Source organism: Notamacropus eugenii, chromosome 1, assembly GCF_028372415.1.
Source record: "Notamacropus eugenii isolate mMacEug1 chromosome 1, mMacEug1.pri_v2, whole genome shotgun sequence".
NCBI classification, from domain to species: Eukaryota; Metazoa; Chordata; class Mammalia; order Diprotodontia; family Macropodidae; genus Notamacropus; species Notamacropus eugenii.
In genome coordinates this window covers 490,140,923-490,162,957 of record NC_092872.1, presented here as the reverse complement: position 1 = coordinate 490,162,957, position 22,035 = coordinate 490,140,923, and the positions used below count along the sequence as shown (strand labels likewise).

Here is a 22,035-nt window from a genome sequence, read left to right as displayed (position 1 = left end):
TGGTGAAAACACATACGTATTATTTGAGAATACCCCTCTTCCACTGGCACATTCACAGATATCTGTGGACCAGATATCTTTCTTTGTATCCCCAAAGCTTAGCCCAGTGCCTGGCATATAGTAGGTGCTTTAAAATGTTTGTTGATTGAGTGAATTAGCTTATATATTTTCTCCCCACAAGTAATGAGATACAGGGTGAGTTAAAATCAGTATTAGATACCTGTATGGAATAAGCCTCAGGTTAGTAGGAGGCCAAAGAGTCAGGGACATCTGGAAGAGGCAGAGGAGGGAGATGGTGACAAATTTCACAAATTTTCCTGGAGCTCAACATGTGTGTCAGGATCAAACTGATTCCCTGGGGCCTCACTGAGGCCATCCTGGCAGCTGTGCACACATGATAGTTTTATGTAAGGAAGAGACAAATACCTCTGTTGCCTTCTTTTCTGTTCTTGTGGTTCAACTATTGGACTCTTAATGACATCTGAGCCTAGTCCTGAAGCCTCCTGATTTTTTTTATTGTAAATAACCTGCCAAAAAAAAAAAAACATGTTTAAGGAATAATGAATCCATTTTGATAATTTGGGACAAAATTTTAGAGGAAAAAATGGAAGCTATAAATGGGTCTAGGGCTATCCTTGCAAATCGCTTCTGTGAGAACATTTCTTGGCAGGTCCATTTTGGCACTTAATCCCATTTGGTTTGCAACTGGCAGACCAATGGAGCCCAGCATTTCAGGTCCTTACACACAAAAGACCAACTTGTGCTCCCTCCCTAAGTAATGAGTAATAGGATCATGCAGCAATGTGGGGAACACCTCATTCTGTTCACTCACACTGTCCTCCTGCTGAGATGATTGGCCTTCTTTCTGTCCAGTCAAGCTTCTTTCCAATTTTGAAGGGTTTAGTTCATTTTTGGGGGCCTGAACACATCTCTTGCCTCTTGCTAATGAGCCTCTTCTAGCTTTACCTGTGAGACAAAAAATATTAGCCCCAAATAGCAGCATCAGGTATGATTTTCTATTTGGGAAGGGATGATGTTCTAAATGACATTTTGGGTGAACTTACTTTGAGGTCTTTTTTTCATCACATTAGGCTCAAGTTCAGTCTTTGAATTATATTCCTCTGCCCTTGGCTTCTACAAATTATGAAAGCTTGGAATCAGTACTAAGAGGACAGGAGGAAAGACACGATAACAAGCACACAAACCAACCAAAAAAAATACTAATATTTGCAATCTATTCGCAATATCTATAGACAACTTCTAGAAGATATTAAAATTCCGCAGCTAAAGTTATTTTGGCTCCCAGAGAGAATGCAGTTATGATCAAGATGTCACCACAGGTTAACAGAATTATGGCGATATCTTTAAATAGATTATCATAAGCAAATAACTGGCTTGCAGGAAGTTTGTCATATAGCAAAGACCTGACATGGATCTTGTTTGATTTCCAAAGAGCTTTCTTGCCATCGATGTCGCCAAATAGTACAGTATCGTTCAGCAGGTTCTGAAAGACACAGAATTTCCTAATGTTAGCAAGTTGTGTAACATAACCAGGGGCAGGACCTGCTCTCAATAGAACTGAAGTGGGAAAAGATTGTTTTCTTGATTATACTCATGTGCAACATACACATACACACATATACCTTCAACCTTCATTCTTCTACAATTTAACATTCCCTGTTCAGGCCCAGAACCTAGAACCTATACATTTCCCTTCCATATCCCTTGAAACTGACCAGTTTTACTGGGACACTAATACACTGTTGGTGGAGTTGTGAACTGATCCAGTCATCCTGGAGAGCAATTTGGAACTATGCCCAAAGGGCTATAAAACTGTGCATACTTTTTGATCCAGTAATACCATTAGGTTTATATCCCAAAGACATTCAAAAAAGGGAAAAGGATCTATCTATACAAAAATATTTGTAGCAACTATTTTTGTGGTAGCTAAGAACTAGAAACTGAAGAGCTGACTGTCAATTGGGGAATGACTAAAAAAGTTGTTATATAATTGTAATGGAATATTATTATGCTATAAGAAATGACAAGCAGGATGATTGAAAAGATTTACATGAACTGATGCATAGTGAAGTGAACAGAACCAGGAGAACATTATACATAGTAACAGCAATATTGTTTGATGAAGAACTGTGAATGACTTAGCTATTCTTAGTAATATAATGATTCAGGACAATCCCAAGAGACACCTCCAGACAAAGAACTAATATTGTTTGAATACATACTGAAGCATGCTATTTTTCACTTTCTTTAATTTTTTTCTTTTTTTAATTCTTCTTATACAAAATGACTAATATGGAAATGTTTTGCATAATTGCACATGTATAACCTATATCTGATTGCTTACCACCTCAGGGAGAGGGTAGAGGAATTGAGAAGGAGGGATGGAATTTGGAACATAAAACTTTTAATAAAAATGTTTTTAAAAAACTGACCAGTTTTAGGTCCCTGCCCTTTCTCTGATAGGATCAGTGGTCAGAGAACTAGAAGAGACCTCAAAGGTCATGTCCATAGTCCAACCTTCTCATTTTACACATGAGAAACTGAGGCCTGAGAAAGTTAAATTAATTACCCAAGGTCATTCAGTTAGTAAGGATTGGAAGCAGGATTTGAATCCTTGACCTCTGACTCTAGAGCCAGTAGGGTTTTTTTTCTGCTCTACCATTCTATTTCCTTTAAAAACCTCTCTGCTTGCTAATCTAATAAATCAGTTTATACTTAGATGTCAGTTGCCAATAATGGTATAATTCCTTTTCCTTTTCACTTGATTTGTACTTAAACAAAGGCTTTTAATGCCTTAACCCATGAATGGTATAATTAAGGGAATACAGGCACCATGGTAGACTGGTTTGGTTGGAAGCCTTTCATCTAATATACTAAACACACACACACACACACACGTGTGTGTGTGTGTGCATACATGTGTGTGTATGCACAGGCATGTACAGGTGTTTCTTCTTCCTATGTAGCTATCCAGAAAAGTCAGCATATCTCTGAAAGGTTATTTGTATGAGAATATAAAAAAGCTTAGGCTGGGAGGAAGGATATCATTGTCAGCACTCTCCCTATCAGTTGAATTAATATTTGATGCCCATTTTTAAAATACTACTGCCATTAACAGGACCACCAAACTACAAACTTTTGAAAAAAAGGAACTGGGAGACTCAATTACAATTCAAGCCTAAGGTAGTACATTTCCCATCTCTACAACCTAGGTATTTTGATATCTAATACCAAAGATGTGTAAGAAACCAATTCATAAAACCTGGGATGTAACATCTTAACGTATCAGGAAATAGCATGGCACTTGAATGACAAGAAGGTAGATCCTGCAATAAGCAAATGAAATGTTTATTACCACATATGAGGTGAGGGGAGAGAACCAATTCCTCTTCTTATTACCTTCTATCTGAATTTTTAAGCATTCATGGAAAGAATAGTGTCAAAAAAGGACTAAATTTGGAGGATGATTAATCATTCTTGAATTATACATGTGTCTTTGATGGTGTAAAGATTTTGTATGGCACCTCGTATATCTCCACCATAATAGGCATTGATATAATTATACTAATGTTCACATTCTTAATAAATGAAAACACAGTTGTTGATACCATTAGCAAATAAGTAGTTTCTTCAGACTAATTTCCAAAATGTTCACAGAAACCTAAATCAAATAGTTTCAGAGGGCATGTCCATATCAGCATTTTTTCCAAATGAGGGGTGGGGATGGGAGTAGGGAGAGGCTATCAAAATTACTTTCATCGGCTCTATCATTTTCAGCAGAGGGAAGGGGGATACTGTCACTAGACTGGCAAGAATCTATAATAATAGCACCCCATGTCTATGTATTTAATATAGATGCCATCTTAAAAATATTCCAAGTTATGTTTAGGGAAAAGAGACTTTCTTCAGTTTGAGAATATCAGGGGCCAATTATCTCAAGTCATTGCCCTAGGTGCAGTGCCTACCCTAGCCATCTATGTTTACATAAAGAAAGCTCCATTTCAGGATCACAGGCAACACCCCAAACTACAGCCACCTGTTTCACAAATGTTGGTAACTAGGGAGACCAGATGAAAGATTATGGATGACTCATTGTAGCCTATTTCCCTCTGTTGATGCATAAGATTAGCAAATCATCTTCAGATACAAAGGATACTGCAGTGTTATTTGTGTTTTTCTTTTAAAAGACCATTTGAATTGCTACTGTGAAGGATAATGGTTTGGATCTGATACCTGTTAAGCAAAATGTATTTTTCCTTAATGATATCGAAATTACTGCATGCCTTTCCTTTTCTCTCGTGGAAGCATCATCAGCTGCAAAATTAACAATACCTTTATTCTCCTGGTCATCATTCTTCACGAACAGGCCCAGAGTTTGTTCCCTGCGGTCAGGCATGTTACTGACCACTGATGTGTCCTTTCCCCCCTTCAGCCACTGTGGCTGTAGGCATGAATCCTCATCAGGTATCCCCCGGATCTCCCTCTCAGCAAGAAGGCTGCAAGGCAGTTCAAAAGAGTGGTTAATGTTTTCTGACCCAGACAATGCTCTTCTTATGGGAACCACCATCTTGATGGGACTCTATGTCCCCAGAGCTCTGCTGCATTGTAATTCTGGGGCCAGGGTGGGGGCAGGGAAGAATGTTTCTTCCTCTTTTGCTCTCTGGATAACTTTGTCAAATCCTTAAGTGAAGCATCTTTAATAGTCTGTGTCCAGTGGTTACAAGCACCATGTTAGTGAAAACTGAGGTTATGTAGTCATCATCCCTGCCTGGACTATGTGAATTTGAATTATTTCCCACTCACAGACTGTATCCTTAATCAAGGTTAGGTGCCTTTTGTTACAAGGAGAAATGAATGAGCGAGGATAGATGATTCAGTGGAGGCCATTCACACTGCTTGAGACAACATAGCCAGTGACCTACTCATAGTGGTCACAGGAACATCATTGTCTTGATTTCAATAAATGCCTTAAAAGAATTTTCCTAACCTATATCCCCAAATGATTTCAAACTCCACCCATTCAGATTCTGCCTTCCAGTCAGTCTGATAGGGGTGGGGGGAGTTTAGAACACCTCAAAGTTTGCTGTTAGTCTGATTTTTAGAGCATGTATTTCCAAGCCAACATGTTATTATGGAGCCTGATGAAAGTTGCAAAGAGGCAGCTTAGCTCAGCATAAGAAGTTCTTAACTATGAGAACTATCCAACAATTGGATGTACTATCTTATTATTGCTCCTTATCACTGGAGTCTTCAAATGGAGATTATTCATCTACTTATTGGGAATGTTAAGGAGCTGATTTCATCACAGTTGTATTAGATAATTTCTAAAGTCCCCTACAATTCTAAGGTCTGACTGTCTTCTTTTAGAATAGAAGTTCTTAACCAGAGGTTTCAACTTTTAAAAAAAATTATAACTATTTTTAATATAATTGGTTTCCTTTATAATCCTGTCTATTTTATTTTATGCCTTTAAAGTTGCTGTTCTGGGAAGGCTTCACCAGACTACCAAAAATGGTTCATGACACAAAAATGGTTAATAACTCCAGTTTATGGCTCTTTCAATTCCCCAAATGTAGATGGGTCTTCCCTGCTGCATCTATCACAGTACAAAATTGCTATAGGAGGTGTATTTCGTGACTCGAACTGCTTCATCCATGAGCTAGAGAAGAGATACACATGGCAAAAATCTTTCCAGTAGACAATTCTGGACCACTAAAAAGAGAGTCTTGCTACTTCCAAAGCATGGTACAATAAAACTTTAAAGCTCTAGTGAAAAAACAACAACAACAGGTTCAGGAGTTTTAGTTGGTAAGCCTATGTCAACTCCAATTCTAGAAGAATTTGTATGGGGTAAAGGATAGAGAAGAAAGTGGCTACTCAACTTCATTTTTCACCCTCAGCATCCTGTCATCACCTCTGCAGATGCTTTACTTCCAAAAGTATCACAAAAGAAAAAATGCCCCTGTTAATGATTCAGGTAAGTCCTAATTAATTAGGCCCAGTCCCTATAAGCAACATCATTATCATCAATGTAAAGTATTTAGTGTCATTACCCTTATGCAAAGAACTGTATAAATTTTTTCCATGTTGATCAGGAAAAAAAAAAAAAAACGACAGCTTTCAGTCATACTTTCCATTCTCCATATAGGAAACTCTTGGTTCTTCTTCCCATTCTTCTTCAGTTATAACATTGTCCTTACATTCATATAGTACTTCTGACACCTTGAGGGCTTCTGTTTAAATAATTTCACTTTATTTAACCAGTAAGTCATTACGAAGTGCCTGCCACATTACAGAAAATGTTACAAAGGCTAAGCAAAGTGAAATGAGATGCCTTAAAGTAGGCTGGCCAATTAGTGGCAGAACTGGGACTGAGATACAGGTTTCCTGAAATTAAGGTGTTTTCTATCATATGTATGACACTCCATCATGTATTATATTGAACTTTACCCTCACCCATATTCTACACTGCTATACACCACATACTATACTGAGCTTTGCCCTCACCCTGGATCTGTTGCAGGGTATATATAAAGAGCTTAATGGCCACTTATTTAATATTTATCTCATATTTTATGCTTCCCATGACAGCATAGATTCTGGTTAATTCTTATGCACCATATTGAACTTAGTGCTACAGATAGTGACACATGGAATAAGGTATTGGATAAAAGGTATTTGGTATCAAGAATTATCCTATGTGGAGTTTAGGGTGGATTGGGTATAGTCACATAATGGGATCTATTGAATGGAATGACCCAGATTTGTCTGTTTCATGAGAGGGAGGTTGAAGGCTCGTCTCTTTCCCTTTCTAGTCCATGGGTACACATTAGGAGAAATAGGCTGAATAATAAGAAAAAAAAGTCTCCAGTGTTTTATTTAGTACTGATCTGGCTACAGTTTTCTTTGAAAATATAATCAAACCCTCCCCACCTCTCACTCCATGAACCCTCTCTGCTTTCCCCAAAGCTGACATCCAGTTCCCAGGACTAAAGAAGCACTTTCCATCCTGGAAAGATTCTGCTAACTACTTGGGCTAATGGTCACTATGTCACCATAAGCAACCTTCTCAGTAATAAGCAGGAAAAGTGCAGCCAAGAAACCTTTTTAAAGATGCCTGTGACTTGTAATCAATAGGAACATGAATTATAGATCAGTTTCAAGCTGAGATTTATTTGAAAACTGCACCCACAGGGAAGCAAAGTACAGTACTGACGCATTGACTATTGGAATAGGGAATTACTTCCTTTTACTTAAAGACATTTTTTAAAAATAGTCCCTGATCTTTCCCTAAAATAAATAATGCTTCACCTATTCCACGACCTGTAAGTAACTGCTGTGGATCACTGAATCTGCTTTGGCAGATCACTGCTCAGTGTGAAGCTGCTTTTCAAAATATACCTCATCTTTAACCATCATATCTCCATCATCATTCATATTACCTATTACAATGATTGAGCATTAATATTTGAAGGTTAAGAAAATAGGTCATGAATTTATGGGTGCAACAATGTTCATAGATTATAAAGTCATTTTAGGTAGCCAGTCACTGAAAGGAAGCAAGGCCCTTTAAATGGAGACATGATTTCCTAGAGTTCAGGAATCCATTTTAATTAAACCAATTTTCATTTCAAAGGGAAAATTAGGATTTATGCAATGTTTTCCAAGAAATTCCTTGATGAATACTGAGGCCAATATCTTTCTGTGTCTAAGAGCTCACTCTCAATTAATATATTCAATGGGGCTTACCTGGACTGATTCAGCACAAATTTCAGTAATTTTTTTTCTATAAGGAGCTCAAAGAATGGATAATGTCATACAATGCTGTATACCTATACTTCTTCTCTTTATTCAAGGAAATAAATAATCAAGTTATTGGGACTTCTCAGAAAGATAATTCTGACCTCAGTATTTGTCTGCTCATTCAACCTCATAGCCTTCATATTTTGGACTCCAGCTTCCTAAATCCTAATGGTAGGACAAGGAGGTGGGGAGCAGTGTCAAGTGTTAAGAGGAAAGACTTCAAAAGCCCAAATATGGCCTCATAAAGAGAAGACTTCACATTCTTATATAAGAAATTTCTTTGTCCACATGTCTTATTCTCATTTGTTCTTCCAGATCAGACTGAAACTGCATCCCTAAGTCAAGTTGTTGAGTCCCCAGGAGATAGGAAGCTCAGTGGATAAACCATCTCTGTAGAGCACAGCACAGCACCACATTCAGACAGGTGCGACAAAAAGGATTTTTAATGTTAAGGTTCAGGTTACCTAACTACCCCCGCAAAAAAACAAAATCACACTCACTGTGTGTTCTCACAGCATTTCAGGTTTTCCCCAGGGTCAGGCAATATTGAAGCTGATCTGCCTGTGGGAGATGATGTTGAAGACAGCAAACACTCTGAACTCCTAACCAGTCTCTCGGATCTCAAGGCTCTCTCCGCTTCGGACTTCTGGCCTTCTTTAACTTCTGACCAGGGACTGGAAAACTACAAAAAACAGTTTAGATTATTCTATAAACAGTTCAAATCCTTCTCAGTGAGAAGAGGCAGAATTCACTACTGGATTAAAAAAATATACATAATTGGCAAAGAGATTATATGCTTGTGCAGGGGAAAGGGCAAAAGAACTAAGGGACAGATAGGACAAGTCAACAGCAAAGGAAGTACATTTATGTTTATTTAAATGGGTTTTGCTGGAACAGACTGTGCTAAACTAGCTTGGATCATTCCTAAAGCAACAAGTAAGTGCCCTTTCATGGAAGAGGATGTTTTCTTCTGAAGTCAAGAACACTTTCCACTCTAAAGATCTCTCTGACCTTAACTTTACCAATCTCGTTTTCTTCAGTTCCCCACAGAAATGTTGAGTCAGAATTTTAGAATCATAAAATATTCCTCAAGTGAAAGACAGAAAAGGATGTCTTGTATATTCCAAAATATTCTCACAGCACTTTTTTTGCTCTAACAAAAAACTGGAAACAAAGTCAGTGGCTAACGATTGAGGAATGAACTAAACAAAATGTGGAATACGAATGTAATGAACTACCTACTGCACCATATGTGATGAATATGAAGAATTCAGAGAAGCATGGGAAAACTTATATGAACTAAAGCAAAATGAAGTAAGCACAAGCAGGAAAACAATATATACAATTACTACAAAATGAAACACTTGCTAAAGGGTCGTCCCAGAGAAGAAAAGAAAAAATGTCCCTCTCACCATTCATTACAAGGTTGGGGGAGTGGGGTATAGAATATTGCAAAAACTGTGAGATGCCAGTGACTTGTTAGCCAGTTTTGTCTCTTTTTCCCTTTTAAACCCTTTTACAAATGATCGCTCTCTTGGCAGTAGAAGGGGAAAGAATATATTCAGAAATAAATGTAATGTTAAAACTGAAATCATCAATTTAAAAAGAAGACGTGAACAATCACAAAGCATTAGCAACCACAATTCCAGAGGACCCATGATGAATCATGATACCTATTTCCCGGAAGAAAATTGATGGACCCAAGAGGATCAATTGAGACATATATTTTTTGGACATAGCCAAATGAAGGAATTTTTTTTTTGCTTGACTATGCATATTTGTTACAAGGTTTCTTAAAAGATAGATAGAAGGAAGAGAAAATATTTTTTTTAGTTAAAGTCTCACTTTTTAAAAAGAAATGAATATGATATAAAAAACAAAACAATAAAACAAACAAAAAAAGAAGTCACCTAATCAGTCCACCTCCCTTATTTTATAGAAGAGGAAACTGAGGTCCAGAGAAGAGAAGTAACTTTTCTAGCATCACATAGGTGGCCAGTGACAGAGATAGGACTAGATCCCAGGTCTCTTGGCTTTTAGTGCACTGCTCTCTCTCACACACTATGCTCTAGGCAGGTATTATTCTCTGCAGACAAAAATGATGTCACTGAGAGCAAGTACTATGTCATTATTTGTCTTGACCTTCCTAGTGTCTAGAAATAGTGCTTTGTAGCTAATTGTTTCAGGTGTTTAATAAATGTTTGTTGAAAAACCTGGGGTAGAGAACCATAAGCTTGAGAGGCCTGTCCCTTACAATACAGACAAGCTTCATTTACCCACCTACATTTTCTAACCTACATGTGCAGGGACACATTTAGGGAAGCCAGGGTTAGGGGCCCTGGCCAAGACTATGAAGTAGAATCAAGGTGTAACACTCAAAGATGAACCATTGAATTCACCTTGCTTGTTGGACATTTGAACATCTACCCACAAACACAATTCAATGCACATAAAACAATATGGCACTCTCGAACATAGATTTGGAGAATCCTACATTCAGGCTTGGAGGTTAAGTATCTCACATAAAATCAATGATTCAACATCATATTTTATCCATGACGACATTTCTACACTAAAGAAGAATGACTTTCTAGATGCTATAGAATGGCAAAAGGCAGAATGGTGGCATTCAATATTTTTCACCATTTCGACAAGTAACTTTTCTGTGTTTTTTGTTATGTTTATCTTTGGGAATAGGAGCGTTTGCTAAAGTTCTGCTCTAATATCTCATTGTGACAGGAAGTGACCCAGAGTTTATAGAGGCTAAGCTAGTGGGGTGTATGGTTCAGCAAGTCCTGTCAAGCCAGAAAGACTTTTGAGTATGGGTCTAAAGAGGATAATGTGTCTGTCATCTGAGGATCAGGTTTGGAGAGGCTCAGCACCAGAAAGGTGGCCACTAGGTTATTATGATTAAATCACAGCAGTGCACAAAAGCCATATCTCAACTAAGGTATTGAGGGACGCATTTCCATTAGTGGCAGTAATGGAGTGCCCAAAACTGATCCATAGGGGCTGATCTTTCGAGAGAACAGAGTATAAATAAGGAATACAGGCCTTTCCAATCTCCATATACAGATAGGAGGACAAATGCAAAGGCTTAGTCAACAGCTCACTGTTTTAGGGATAGTTCACCTGGTGTCTGCTAGCTAGGTCAGGAAATTCTTGTTCAAGATGAGCTGTTGACTGCTGTATTGTTAGGATGTCCTTTTGTTGCGTCAATAAAAGTTTTCTCTCCTGATGAGTCACTTCATACATGTTTTGTAGGTGTTTAAGTTCCACCTGAATATGATAAAGAAGGATGAAATAGGGATTAGTACTCATCAGAGGCAAATGAGGTATTTTTGTGTCCTGGAAAGGTGTGAAAATCACGTATGTTGACATCTGAAAATTGGACCCTTTATATTACTGTCTACCAAAGGACTTAAGCCTTAACGATAAGAGTTGATAGAGACTAAACCTGTGACTTCATTCATATAGGCAGTTCCCAGTGCAGTCTAGCACTGTCTCTGTGACTTATCTTCTTAGAAAGTTATCTAAGACACTGAGAGCTAAAGTGACTTGTTTAGGTCCACAAAGACAGTCTGCAGCAGAGACAGGACCTGAACCAGGTCTTCCTGGCTTTGGGGCCAGTTCTCTATCCAATCATTGCCCCATGCTGCCTCCATGACACACATGACCTGTCACAAAATAACTATATAATAGAGAATGGGAATTTTCTGAAATTAAGATGTACATTTAAAAAAAAAGATCCAAGTCCAAAAATGTTTCTCATTGTACTTCTGCCCATATGTTATGCCTGAGGCAACTGTTTAACCTTTTCTACCATTAGTCCTAGCTCCAGAAACACCAAAACAGCGTTAAATACAGGTTTTAAAAAATGAGGAGAAGGATTATTGGGTGGATAGTGGGAGGAGGAGTACCCTAAAAAACAAGAATATAATAAATACTACAAAGGATAACTTCAGAGTCTGTCTCTAATGGAAGACCTGAGGAAGCAAAGTAGGGGAAGGCTAGGGTTGCCTGGTTGGAATGAATATAATGTCATTATATTCTATTATAATTATATTATAATGATATAATATAATAATGTTATTAGTCTATTACATTATTATATTCTAAAGTAGGACCACATTTTACTCTCAAATTACACACTAGGTCCCTGCCTTCCCCAAGATTCTTGGATTTGGTTGCAAGTCTGTGTTCTCACACCATGCCTAAAGCTTTGATCCTATTTCTTTCTCTGCCTATAAGCTCTGTGAGAGCAGAGACCATGTTTTGATTATAATGGTATTTCTTGTAATCCCTAACACTCATAACAAGTGTTTACTAAACTGTTGAATGAATAATGAGTGCATGCATCTTTCCGGATTGTAGAACTAATAATTTTCATTTCTCCCTAACCCAGAACTCCCTATATCGATAAAATCACAGGTCCTATAAAAAAACTAGACAAAAAACCCTCACATTTTAACCTACTCGTACCTATGATCATTTTAATTATTCTTTGAAACATCTCCAGTTCCATGCAGCAGGGGCATGGACCATATCTACAATGTTATCCCAGTAGAACTGTGCCATAAGTTGGTGGAAAACTGATTTTGCTTTCTTTCCACCAATTACTGAGGATTCAGTAGTCATATTTTTCATCTTTATGATCTGGGGAACAGATCCAAACACGGAACACCAAACAAATAAATTACTTGTCTGTAAGCAAGGAAGAGGACCCATCGTAAAGTTTAATTAATGTTTGCATTTAGATTTCCTAGGTCAAAGTCCATGAGTAACTATCAGTTATCAGCAAGTCTGGTCCTGCCCAGGGAAAGGAATAGAGAAGGAACACATTCTTTAAGTCACTTAAGATGCCATAGAGTAAAAATCCCTCACTGGACATTAAAATAAGATCCTAGTGACCTGATAACCACCTTGTCCAAAGAAGATCATTTTCTTCCACCCAACTCCACCCTTCCTATATATCTTTTCCCGTACTCCCATATTGAAATAAGTATCATAGACAAATGGTTATATTGAATACCACAGAGCTAACTCTTCATTTTTGATGAAATAGACACAGAGAGCTAAATCCTGGGCCCACCATTCTGCCATGCCTTCCCTTGAAATTCCCACAATTAAGAGTCATAATGGACGAGATAACAACATGAGGCTGGCATCTCCAGAAGGTGCCAGCAATTCAATTGACTGTCTTCAGAATGAACTGGGAGCCCTCTGACATTAGTAGTTGTCATCCAACTATGGCCCAAAAGGATAAGATGCACAAGGAGAACATAGCGGGGACAAGATCTGAGGTTGGGGACCACAGAGAAGGACAATGTGAAGTTACTGAGCCAAAGAAGTGGAGAGAGATCCCCAGCTTATTAGCAGGTGTGCAGGATGAGCCTCGAAGAGAAGACAGAAGCAGACTTCTGAAAGAAGAAAAGGCAAGGATTTTAAAGAGAAGACCTTTGGCCAACTCTTTAGGGATTTGTGGAATTAAAATTCTTAAGAGAATCCTTCTCTAGTTTTTGGCAGTGAGTATGACCAAAACTGTCTGCAAATAGCATTTCTAAGGCAAATTGAACATTATTTTTACAACTGATTGGGCTTTAATTCTAACAGCCACAGACTTCAGTTTACCTTTTATATAGACAGCCAATGATAACAGAATTTGAAATAAGAATTTACAATCATCCAAATGGATGATACTATTCTCCTAAACGTTCATAGGACCATAGACTTAGAACTAGAAGTAATCTTGCAAGTGATTTAATCCAACCCTTTCAGTTCGCAAATGAGAAAATTGAGACTTGAAGAGGTTAAATGACTTACCCAAAGTCACACAGCTACTAAGAGACAGATTCCAGACCCAAATTTATGCCCTAACTTCAAATTCAACATTCTCTTTCCACTGCACCATGTTGTAGCCTTTATTTTTGTCTTCAAGTGTTACTTGTTGCTATCTTCTACTATGCTGACATGCGTAAGAGGCTTAATGCAAACAAAAAGTACTGGATGTTCCAGCTTTGCACTGAAACCTCACAGCCAGCTCCTGATGTCCTCTGAGGAAGTAGTATTATTATCTTGCCAATGGCCTACCTGGTCTTGCTTCAGGTCCATTAGGATTCGGTGCTGTTTTTCAGTCATTAAGCTGTGGTCTCTTTTATTCCCCAAACATCTAGAATTATTGAGAATAGCAAAAATTATCATAAAATTCCAAACGTTCATTCCAAAAACAGTGGCTTCCAAAAATTAGTTTTATGCAAAATCTCAATTATCCATGTTAATAGCATGAGGCATAGATAATCCAGAAATTATTAATATTTGCTTTGGAATGCATTGTTTATTTTCTTCCCAGTGGCTTTAAACATTTCTGATTCTGTTTGACTGAACATAGATGGCAGAAGCAGGGAAGCAGTCAAAAACTTCCCTGGGAATAATTTGGAAAGGACAACTTGAAAATGACCACACTTATTTTAGTTAGCTGTCATCCAGTTAACTTAGACTAGAACACATATATAAAGAGAACAACCTTCTGTCTTTGTGTAGACCAGTTACCTTCATAAAGAGAACTCTGTTCCCTAGCCAGAGACTGAGCTCTAATCCTGAACCTATCACCAGGTTTGATTGGGAAAAGGCCCTGAACAGTCTAACCACATTCTTCTCTCAACAGACTTGATAATCCAGCCATTGATAATCTATCTAGAATCATTCCTCGATGGTCAACATACTCCTTCAACCGTTACTCCAAATGTCCCAATCCATATCTGTCCATCCCTTTCACTGTACTCTTTGGAAGCCCATTCCAGAGAGTTAACAAACTTGCTTTTATTTTAAACCTTTCCTTTCCTCACTTCCTCCATCTTCTGGATCTCACTGAGACCTGGCTACCTCCTATTACATGGAATCTGGGGCCACCCAAGAATAGTTGAACCTTTTACTCATACCTCTTGATTCCTTAGTCATGGTTGGGAGACTCAATATACTCCTTGTTCCCACCTCATCACTTCCAGACTCTCCTCCTTTGAAGTTCATTTAATCCAAATTTATTATCTAACTAAAATTCTCTCCCTACCATCCTCAATGAGTTCAGTGTCTGGCTATCACAGTCAGTCTCTCTTCTTCAACCCAATTCCTGATGTCAGGGAATTCAATATACATATTCTTCCTTCAAAACCCTTCAAACATCCTATACCATCTACTTCTTCATCTATTTCAAGGAATATGTCATTTCCCATGACCTACTCCTTCACTCTACCTTCCCTTCCATACAGAGATGATCATACTCTTGATCTTACTATATTTTATCATCATACCTTTTTCTCTCCTTTATGACTCCTACGCCTATTCTTCATCTTCACCAAGACCTCCAATCTCTCCACCCCTTAGTTATTTCCTAGGCCATCACTCTTGCAATGGTGACACTCTCTTCTCTTCCCTATGTTGACTCCTTGGAGAACTAGTTCAACTCTATCCTATCCTCCTCTATGTTTGAGTCCCCATCCCCTTCTCCTGTCACTTATTGTGACTTGCTAAGCTCTGGCCTTGGAATGTTCATGCTATCCACTGCCATTACTGCCATTAATGTGTTGATGAACAGAGCTGGAAAAAAGTATGAAACTAGGCTGACTGTGTCCAGTACAAATTTATGTTATATAATTTCATCTGAACCTTCATGGCAGCAAGGCAGCCTTTTTATACTTCCTTAATCAATGCATTATTCCACTCACCACAGTAAGTATTCCCCACCTTTTCAATCCTCTGCAAGTCTCCCATGTGCACTCTTCCCCCATCCCTTAATAAAAGACCTTATCTTATACTGCACTGAAAAAAAAAATGGAGCCATTCATTAGGAGTTCCTTCTCTTCTGTTTTTCTCATTTTACATCACTCAGATGTCTTCCCTCATTATCTCCTCTGTCACCCCTGCCTCATACAAAAGGTGGCCTTGTTCTTTTTCTCTTCTTTGCCAAGGCAAATTCCTCTATACGTTCCCTAGATCCAATTTCATTCTCTCTTCTCCAGGAGATTGCCCCTATACAATCCTCATTTTAACCTCTCACTAATTTTTAAATCCAAATTTAATTTTCAGTTCTGCAATCATTCCCTTCCTATTTCTCCTCCCCACCTTTGAGAAAGCAGAAAGCAAAAGCCATTACAAACATGTATAGCCAAGCAAAATAAGTTCTTGCATTGTTCATATCAGAAATATATGTATATATGTGTACACACATATGTGTATATGTACACACACATATATGTGTAAATACATACATACATACACACATAAATGTGTGTGTGTGTGTGCTTCAATTTGCACTCTTAGTTCGTCACCATCACCTCTCTTTCTGGCAATAGATAGCATGCTTCATATCACCAGTCCTCTAAAATTGCAGTTGGTCACTATCTCTTGCTAAACTTCAGTCTATTCCCTGTCAACCTGCTACTTCCATCATACCTAAAAATATGCCCCCCCACCTTAAAAAGAAAAAAACTTCACTTGATCCAGCCATCGCCATTAGCTATTATCTTATGTCTCCCCCTTCTTTCTTGGCTAAACTATTAGAAAACCATCTACAACTGGTGCTTCTGCTTCTTCTTCTCCTCTCACTTTTCTAATCCCTATGTAGCCTGGCTTCCAACTTCATCATTCAAATGAAATTAGTCGTTTTAAAGTTACTAATCATCTCTTAATTCACAACTCTTATTCTCATTCCTTATACCTTCATAATCTCTCTGAAACCTTCAACACTATTGATCGCCCTCTTCTCCTGGATACACTCTCCTGTCTAGGTTTTCATAACAATGCTCTTTGCTGGTTCTCCTCCTGCTCATGACTTCTCCTCAGTCTCCTTTGTTGGATCTTCATTCAGATTATACCCACTATGTCCCCCAGTGTCTGTCCTTGGCTCTCTCTCCTTTCTCTCTATATTCTTTTTTTTGAGCTGCCATGGATTCAGTTATAATCACCAAGCAGAAGATCCTCAGATCAATTTCTGCAACCCTAATTTCTCTCCTGACTTCTATTCTACCATCACGGACTGCCTATTGGATATCTAAAACTGGATTTCTCATAGATATCTGTAACAGTAAGTACCTTGACATACACAGGGGAGAGCTGCTATCACAGGTTGTTAGATCTGCATTCATAAAAGGAAAGGCAACTTCTGAGTGATTAACAGTCTCCTTTAATCAAGCACATATATCATTCACTTAGTTTAGGAAATCAACAGACAGCACTTTCAAACTGTTTGACATAAGCAATACATATGTCACAAATCAATTGAAAGGTCCACCTGTCCAACTAGATACTTGCCAGAGAAGAAAGAACCAATATTTGGTGCTTCAAAAAGCTGGAGGGTGGGGGAAGTTGTTCTTAGGGGCTACCCAGCATCTCCTCTGACACATAAAGCTTCTTCCAAAAACTAAGCCCCAAAGTCAAACCTCACCCTCACAGTATTTATACCATTTTTAGAGTCAGAGGGCATCCCAACCCTTGAGAACCAGTACCTCCTTAACAAAAAGTTTGGACCTTCCTACAAATCTTCCTTAATCCCACGGGCAGGCCCATTAATGGGTGGAAGATCTTTAATCACATTAACAATACAAATACATATAAGGGTTCTAGTTAGGTGCTTTACTCCTAGTATAAAGACTCTTGGCTGATAAAGGCAAGATTCAATCAGAGGCACTAGATTATACTAAAATACAAACAGCAAAAGATCCCACTTTGCTTGCCCTTACATCTTAAACTCAACATATTCAAAATTAAGTTTAGTATCTTTCTGCCAAAACCCTCCCCTCTTTCAAACCTTGCTGTTGCTGTTGATGACATCACTGCCTTCCCAGTCATCCAGGGCTTGAAGCTGAGGTATCATCCTCAACTCTTAAATTTTCACTTATTCTACATATCCAATCTGCTGCCAAGACCTATCAAATTTTACCTTTATAACATTTCATATATGTCCCCTTCCCTCTATTTACACCACAGCATCCCCTCATTCCATCAACTTCAATGTCTGCCTACTATCTCTAGAATAGAATGGAAAACCCTCAGTTTGCCTTTAAAGACCTTCACTACTTGACCTTTTCCTACCTTTCCAGTCTTCTTACACTTCAATTCTTTCCACATACTGTATGATCCAGTGACACTGGCTTTCTAGCTGTTCCTCATACACAACTCTCCAACTTGATGTCTCCCCTACCTAGAATGCTCTCCCCATTGACTCTGCTTCCTAGCATCCTTCAAGACTCAGCTCAAATCCCACCTTCTCCAAGGAGCCTTTCTTGGTTTCTCTCTCTCTCTCTCTCTCTCTCTCTCTCTCTCTCTCTCTCTCTCTCTCTCTCTCTCTCTCTCTCTCTCTCTCTCTCTCTCACACACACACACACACACACACACACATACACACACACACACCCCCATTGTTAGTACCTTCTGAGATTATCCCCTATTTATATTGTATGTATCTTAAATGTAGATAGTTGTGTGTATATTATCTCCCCCACAAGAATGTTAGGTCCTCAAGAACAGGGATTGTATTTTTGCCTTTCTTGTGTCACCAGCACTTAAACTCAGTACTTGATACATAGTAAAGATTCAATAAAGGTTTGTGGATTGAGTGGCTGACCAACCTCCTTTGCTCCTACCACAGAATTAATTCTTCACAACTCTGTTCACTGATTAAATAAGCTAAGCACAGGTTCACAGCTACACACGCTACACACGCACACACTCTACACCTAGCCATCTCACAAATACTCAGAATCTCAAGGCACACTAGGGAAGAAGGTATAAATGAATTTGGCTCAATGGAGTTTACTCCCATTGATAGGGATATAGCTTGGAGACTACATCTAAGCTGACTACATCATCTTCATGTTTGAAAGACAAAATACTTTTGAATTACATTTACAGATTGTTCTCCCTTTAAAAATGCTGTTTCTGATAACTTACCATTGAATCTTCCATAAATGATACAACATAAGCAGAGGCGAATCCTTGCCCAAAAGGCTGATTTCAGATGATCCGTAATGTCCCCTCTAGAGCTAAAATTCTTAGACTACATATTAGAATAGGTAGACAGGTGAAAAGACAATGAGGCATATTCTTAGGTTTAAGTAAAGATTAGCTCACGATTTCTGTTGCTCTAGCCATGACAATTCAGTTGTAACTTTCTCCTGTAGGGCTTTCTCTCGGAGCTTAAGGAGGGCTGCCTGGTACTGAGTTCTCAGTTCTTCTTCCCTTAAGTACTGATCAGTCATCCTCAGGCTAAAGCGGTCAAAGAGGTTAGACTGACTGATTTCATTCCTCTAGAAGCAATGGAAGAAGAGATTTATATGTCATTTTCCAAGTGACCAAAAGAAATGTCTCAGGGTTACCCTCAGAAATAACACTCCCTTCATAACACTCCCTTCTCTTTGAGAGGTGAAATGTGCTTCTAGAAGGTCCACCAAGGCCCCAAGTATTTCCTCTGCTCTCTGTCCTGAAGTTGTACCATCATCAGAATTCCTAATGGATTAGACAATCCAAGTAGGTCATGATCTCCAGAAAACCACTATCAAAATATCTGAGAGTAGAAAGCCTATTCCTCTGCCACTAGACAAGTTAGTCTACTTTCACCTTGAGAGATACAGGAAGCCTCACCCCTGAAATGAGGGAATTAGATAGAGGATGTATAAGGTGGGTAGGATAGTATGAGGGTTAATCTAGGGTTTACAGGCTCCTAAGGATAGCCCCTGAGAAGAGGTTCAAGTATGAAGGGTAGGAGACACAGAGAAATAAAAGGCACTGAGGATTTGGACAATGAATGTGAAGTAATACCTGCAAGAGAAATATGATCATTGGAATCTAGTCCTGAGGCTACCCTCATACCTGGCTGCTGTCCATGAGGTCTTCTCTGGAGAATAGCTTGCCACTTGGGTAACCAGCAACTGAAGGGGACCATGTGGTGGAACGGACTGATGTGATACTGTCTTGCTTCCCTCTTCCCCTATCAGCATCTAAGGACAAAAAACATCCCATCAAGCCTATGTCAATCAGTACTCTACCAGAATGGGGCAGGGGATGTGGGAAGCTTTATTTCATTTGGAACTTTCATAGAATAGAAAGCATAAAAGTTAAGATTAAACTTGGGCAATTTAGCTTGGTACTTCTCTCCCACATAGAGCTTTAGTGCTCACCTGAGGCAGCCAATGTTTCCATTATGCCAAAAAATCTAGAGAAATGGAATAATGACACTAGAAATCCAGATTATATAAAACAACTTCACTTTTGGCACAAAAATATTTGGATTTTTGATGAAATATTTCAGATGCTAGAATTAGCCCCATCATAGTGGGAACCTCAGGAAATGTTTACTGAAGTGACATGAATAAGGAAAGGCTGAGGAATGGGAGCAAACCTGAATAAGTATGATTGAAATGATTACATAAAGGACTATTAAAAATAATGTTTATGCATTGATCCCCATCTTCATTCAATACTCAACAAACAATAGCCATTACAGCAAGGAAGTACTTATCAATATGATCACTTCTCCATTCTTAGAGTCTTTAAAAATCAATGAACCAAATGCCCTAAAGGGTTTAAGTGTTAGCCTATTTGGAGATAGAGGCCAACCCTGAGTATCTGAACTCTGTACAGTGCTTAGGTTCTTATTTAATACCTATGAAAGAGACTGACTCTGTACTTTTGCTGTAAGGTATTCCTAATGTTTATCCTTTTTTGGCGGGGAGGGTGTGTATAATACACAATAGTTTCTTCTGGCCTGGTTACATAGTCTGTGAAAATGGAGATCAACTTAGTAGCTCTTTCAGTGCTTAAAGCTGGCACAGTAACCAAGAGACATAAAGATGACAGCCTCAGAGGATCTTACCTGTGCTATCCAATAAATTTCTCCTTGGTTCACTTTCCCAGGTGGGAACTGTTGGACTATTGGCTCTGTTGGAATATGTTCTATGGACACACAAATAGTAATAAAAAAAAGCACACAGGTAATTTCACGACATCCTGTCATAGCACATATGTGATATGCACATACCATTTATGTATGGAGAATGACATCTTCTGCTTAAGTAGTCAGGAATAGGTTTATGCCCTAGAAGAGGGATAGTTTTAGCTCGGTTTCTCTTGCTGATAGGCCAGCTTAACTGAATCCCACATAGCATAGGCTAAGCCCAGCCCTACTTGCAGACAGAGTAAGGTGGATGCCAACACAATAATATGGGATATGTCACTGCTTAGGTCAAATCATGTGTTTGGTTTTGGGAATGGTAAGTAAATCCTCTGTATATCCATCATACCTGCCCATAGATGACAGCCTCGTTAGACAGGCTATGGATTCCAAGCTTCCATAGGTCTTTGGCATCTTCCATTTTCCTACTTTATTGTCTAGTTCAGCTCTAGGGATGTGGCTGTCATGCAAAAACTGCTGAAATAACAATAATAAAAACAGCAGTGATGATACACTTAAACATTAACAAGCTATTTCCCTAACACAAATGTTTGATAAAGGTAATGAAAATATTTATTATTCTCATTTTACAGCTGAGAAAAATACCAGCTCAGAAAGGTTAAATGAGCTGTCCAGGGTCAAAGAGCTAAGTAAGTGCCAGAGGCGGGGTTTGGATCTAAGTCTTCCTAAATTCATTACTCTTTCTATTACACCAAACATAGGCATTTGTTGTTGTTGTGTTTGTCCTTCATTGCCGAAGAAGACCACACCATCAGAGAAATGAGGACATGACCTGCATTGTATAACAGTCAGAAAAAGGACATTTTATGAGTTGCTTCATGTAGCTGGCCCAAGGCCTTTGACAACACTTAAGGAAATAACACATCTGCAGGGAATAAGGGTAAGACCACAACTAAGGTGATCCCGGTTTATGCAACTTAATCCTTTTATTTTTATTCTAAAAATTTTTCAAATTATTCTTATTTCCATTTCTATTTCCCAATAAAACCCTCACAGAACTCTCTTTAAGCGTAACAAACCAATATGTTGACCTTGTGTTTGGCTATATATGCTTCATTCTGTGCCCATAGTCCACCAGATGAGCCTCAGCTCATCATCAGTCTTCTGAAGTAAAGATTGGTTGTTACTGAATTGATTTAAACTTTGATTTGACTCATGGCCTTTCATCAAATATATATTCAATGGAGGTTTCATTTGTCTGCTGTCTACAACAAACAACAATTAGTCAATTTGTTATGTTTTGGTTA

The 22,035-nt window shown here is 38.5% G+C and overlaps 1 protein-coding gene across 8 annotated transcripts in view; it reads right to left on the bottom strand.

Annotated features, from left to right (window-relative positions):
* The window catches only part of CCDC187 (coiled-coil domain containing 187), a 116,182-nt gene that overhangs the window by 8,589 nt on the left and 85,558 nt on the right, over positions 1–22,035 (bottom strand). For 6 of the 8 annotated variants that reach the window (XM_072632966.1, XM_072632967.1, XM_072632963.1 and 3 more), the window contains 12 exons: positions 21,117–21,244; positions 20,690–20,769; positions 19,687–19,814; positions 18,949–19,124; positions 13,915–13,993; positions 10,957–11,103; positions 8,325–8,506; positions 4,354–4,517; positions 1,425–1,504; positions 1,065–1,134; positions 833–966; positions 427–527 (listed from right to left, as the gene is read on the bottom strand). In XM_072632966.1, the coding sequence (XP_072489067.1) occupies positions 427–527; positions 833–966; positions 1,065–1,134; positions 1,425–1,504; positions 4,354–4,517; positions 8,325–8,506; positions 10,957–11,103; positions 13,915–13,993; positions 18,949–19,124; positions 19,687–19,814; positions 20,690–20,769; positions 21,117–21,244 (1,469 nt within the window). The remainder of the gene's footprint in view (positions 1–426; positions 528–832; positions 967–1,064; positions 1,135–1,424; positions 1,505–4,353; positions 4,518–8,324; positions 8,507–10,956; positions 11,104–13,914; positions 13,994–18,948; positions 19,125–19,686; positions 19,815–20,689; positions 20,770–21,116; positions 21,245–22,035) is intronic. The other 2 variants (XM_072632964.1, XM_072632969.1) reach the window with 2 other exon arrangements.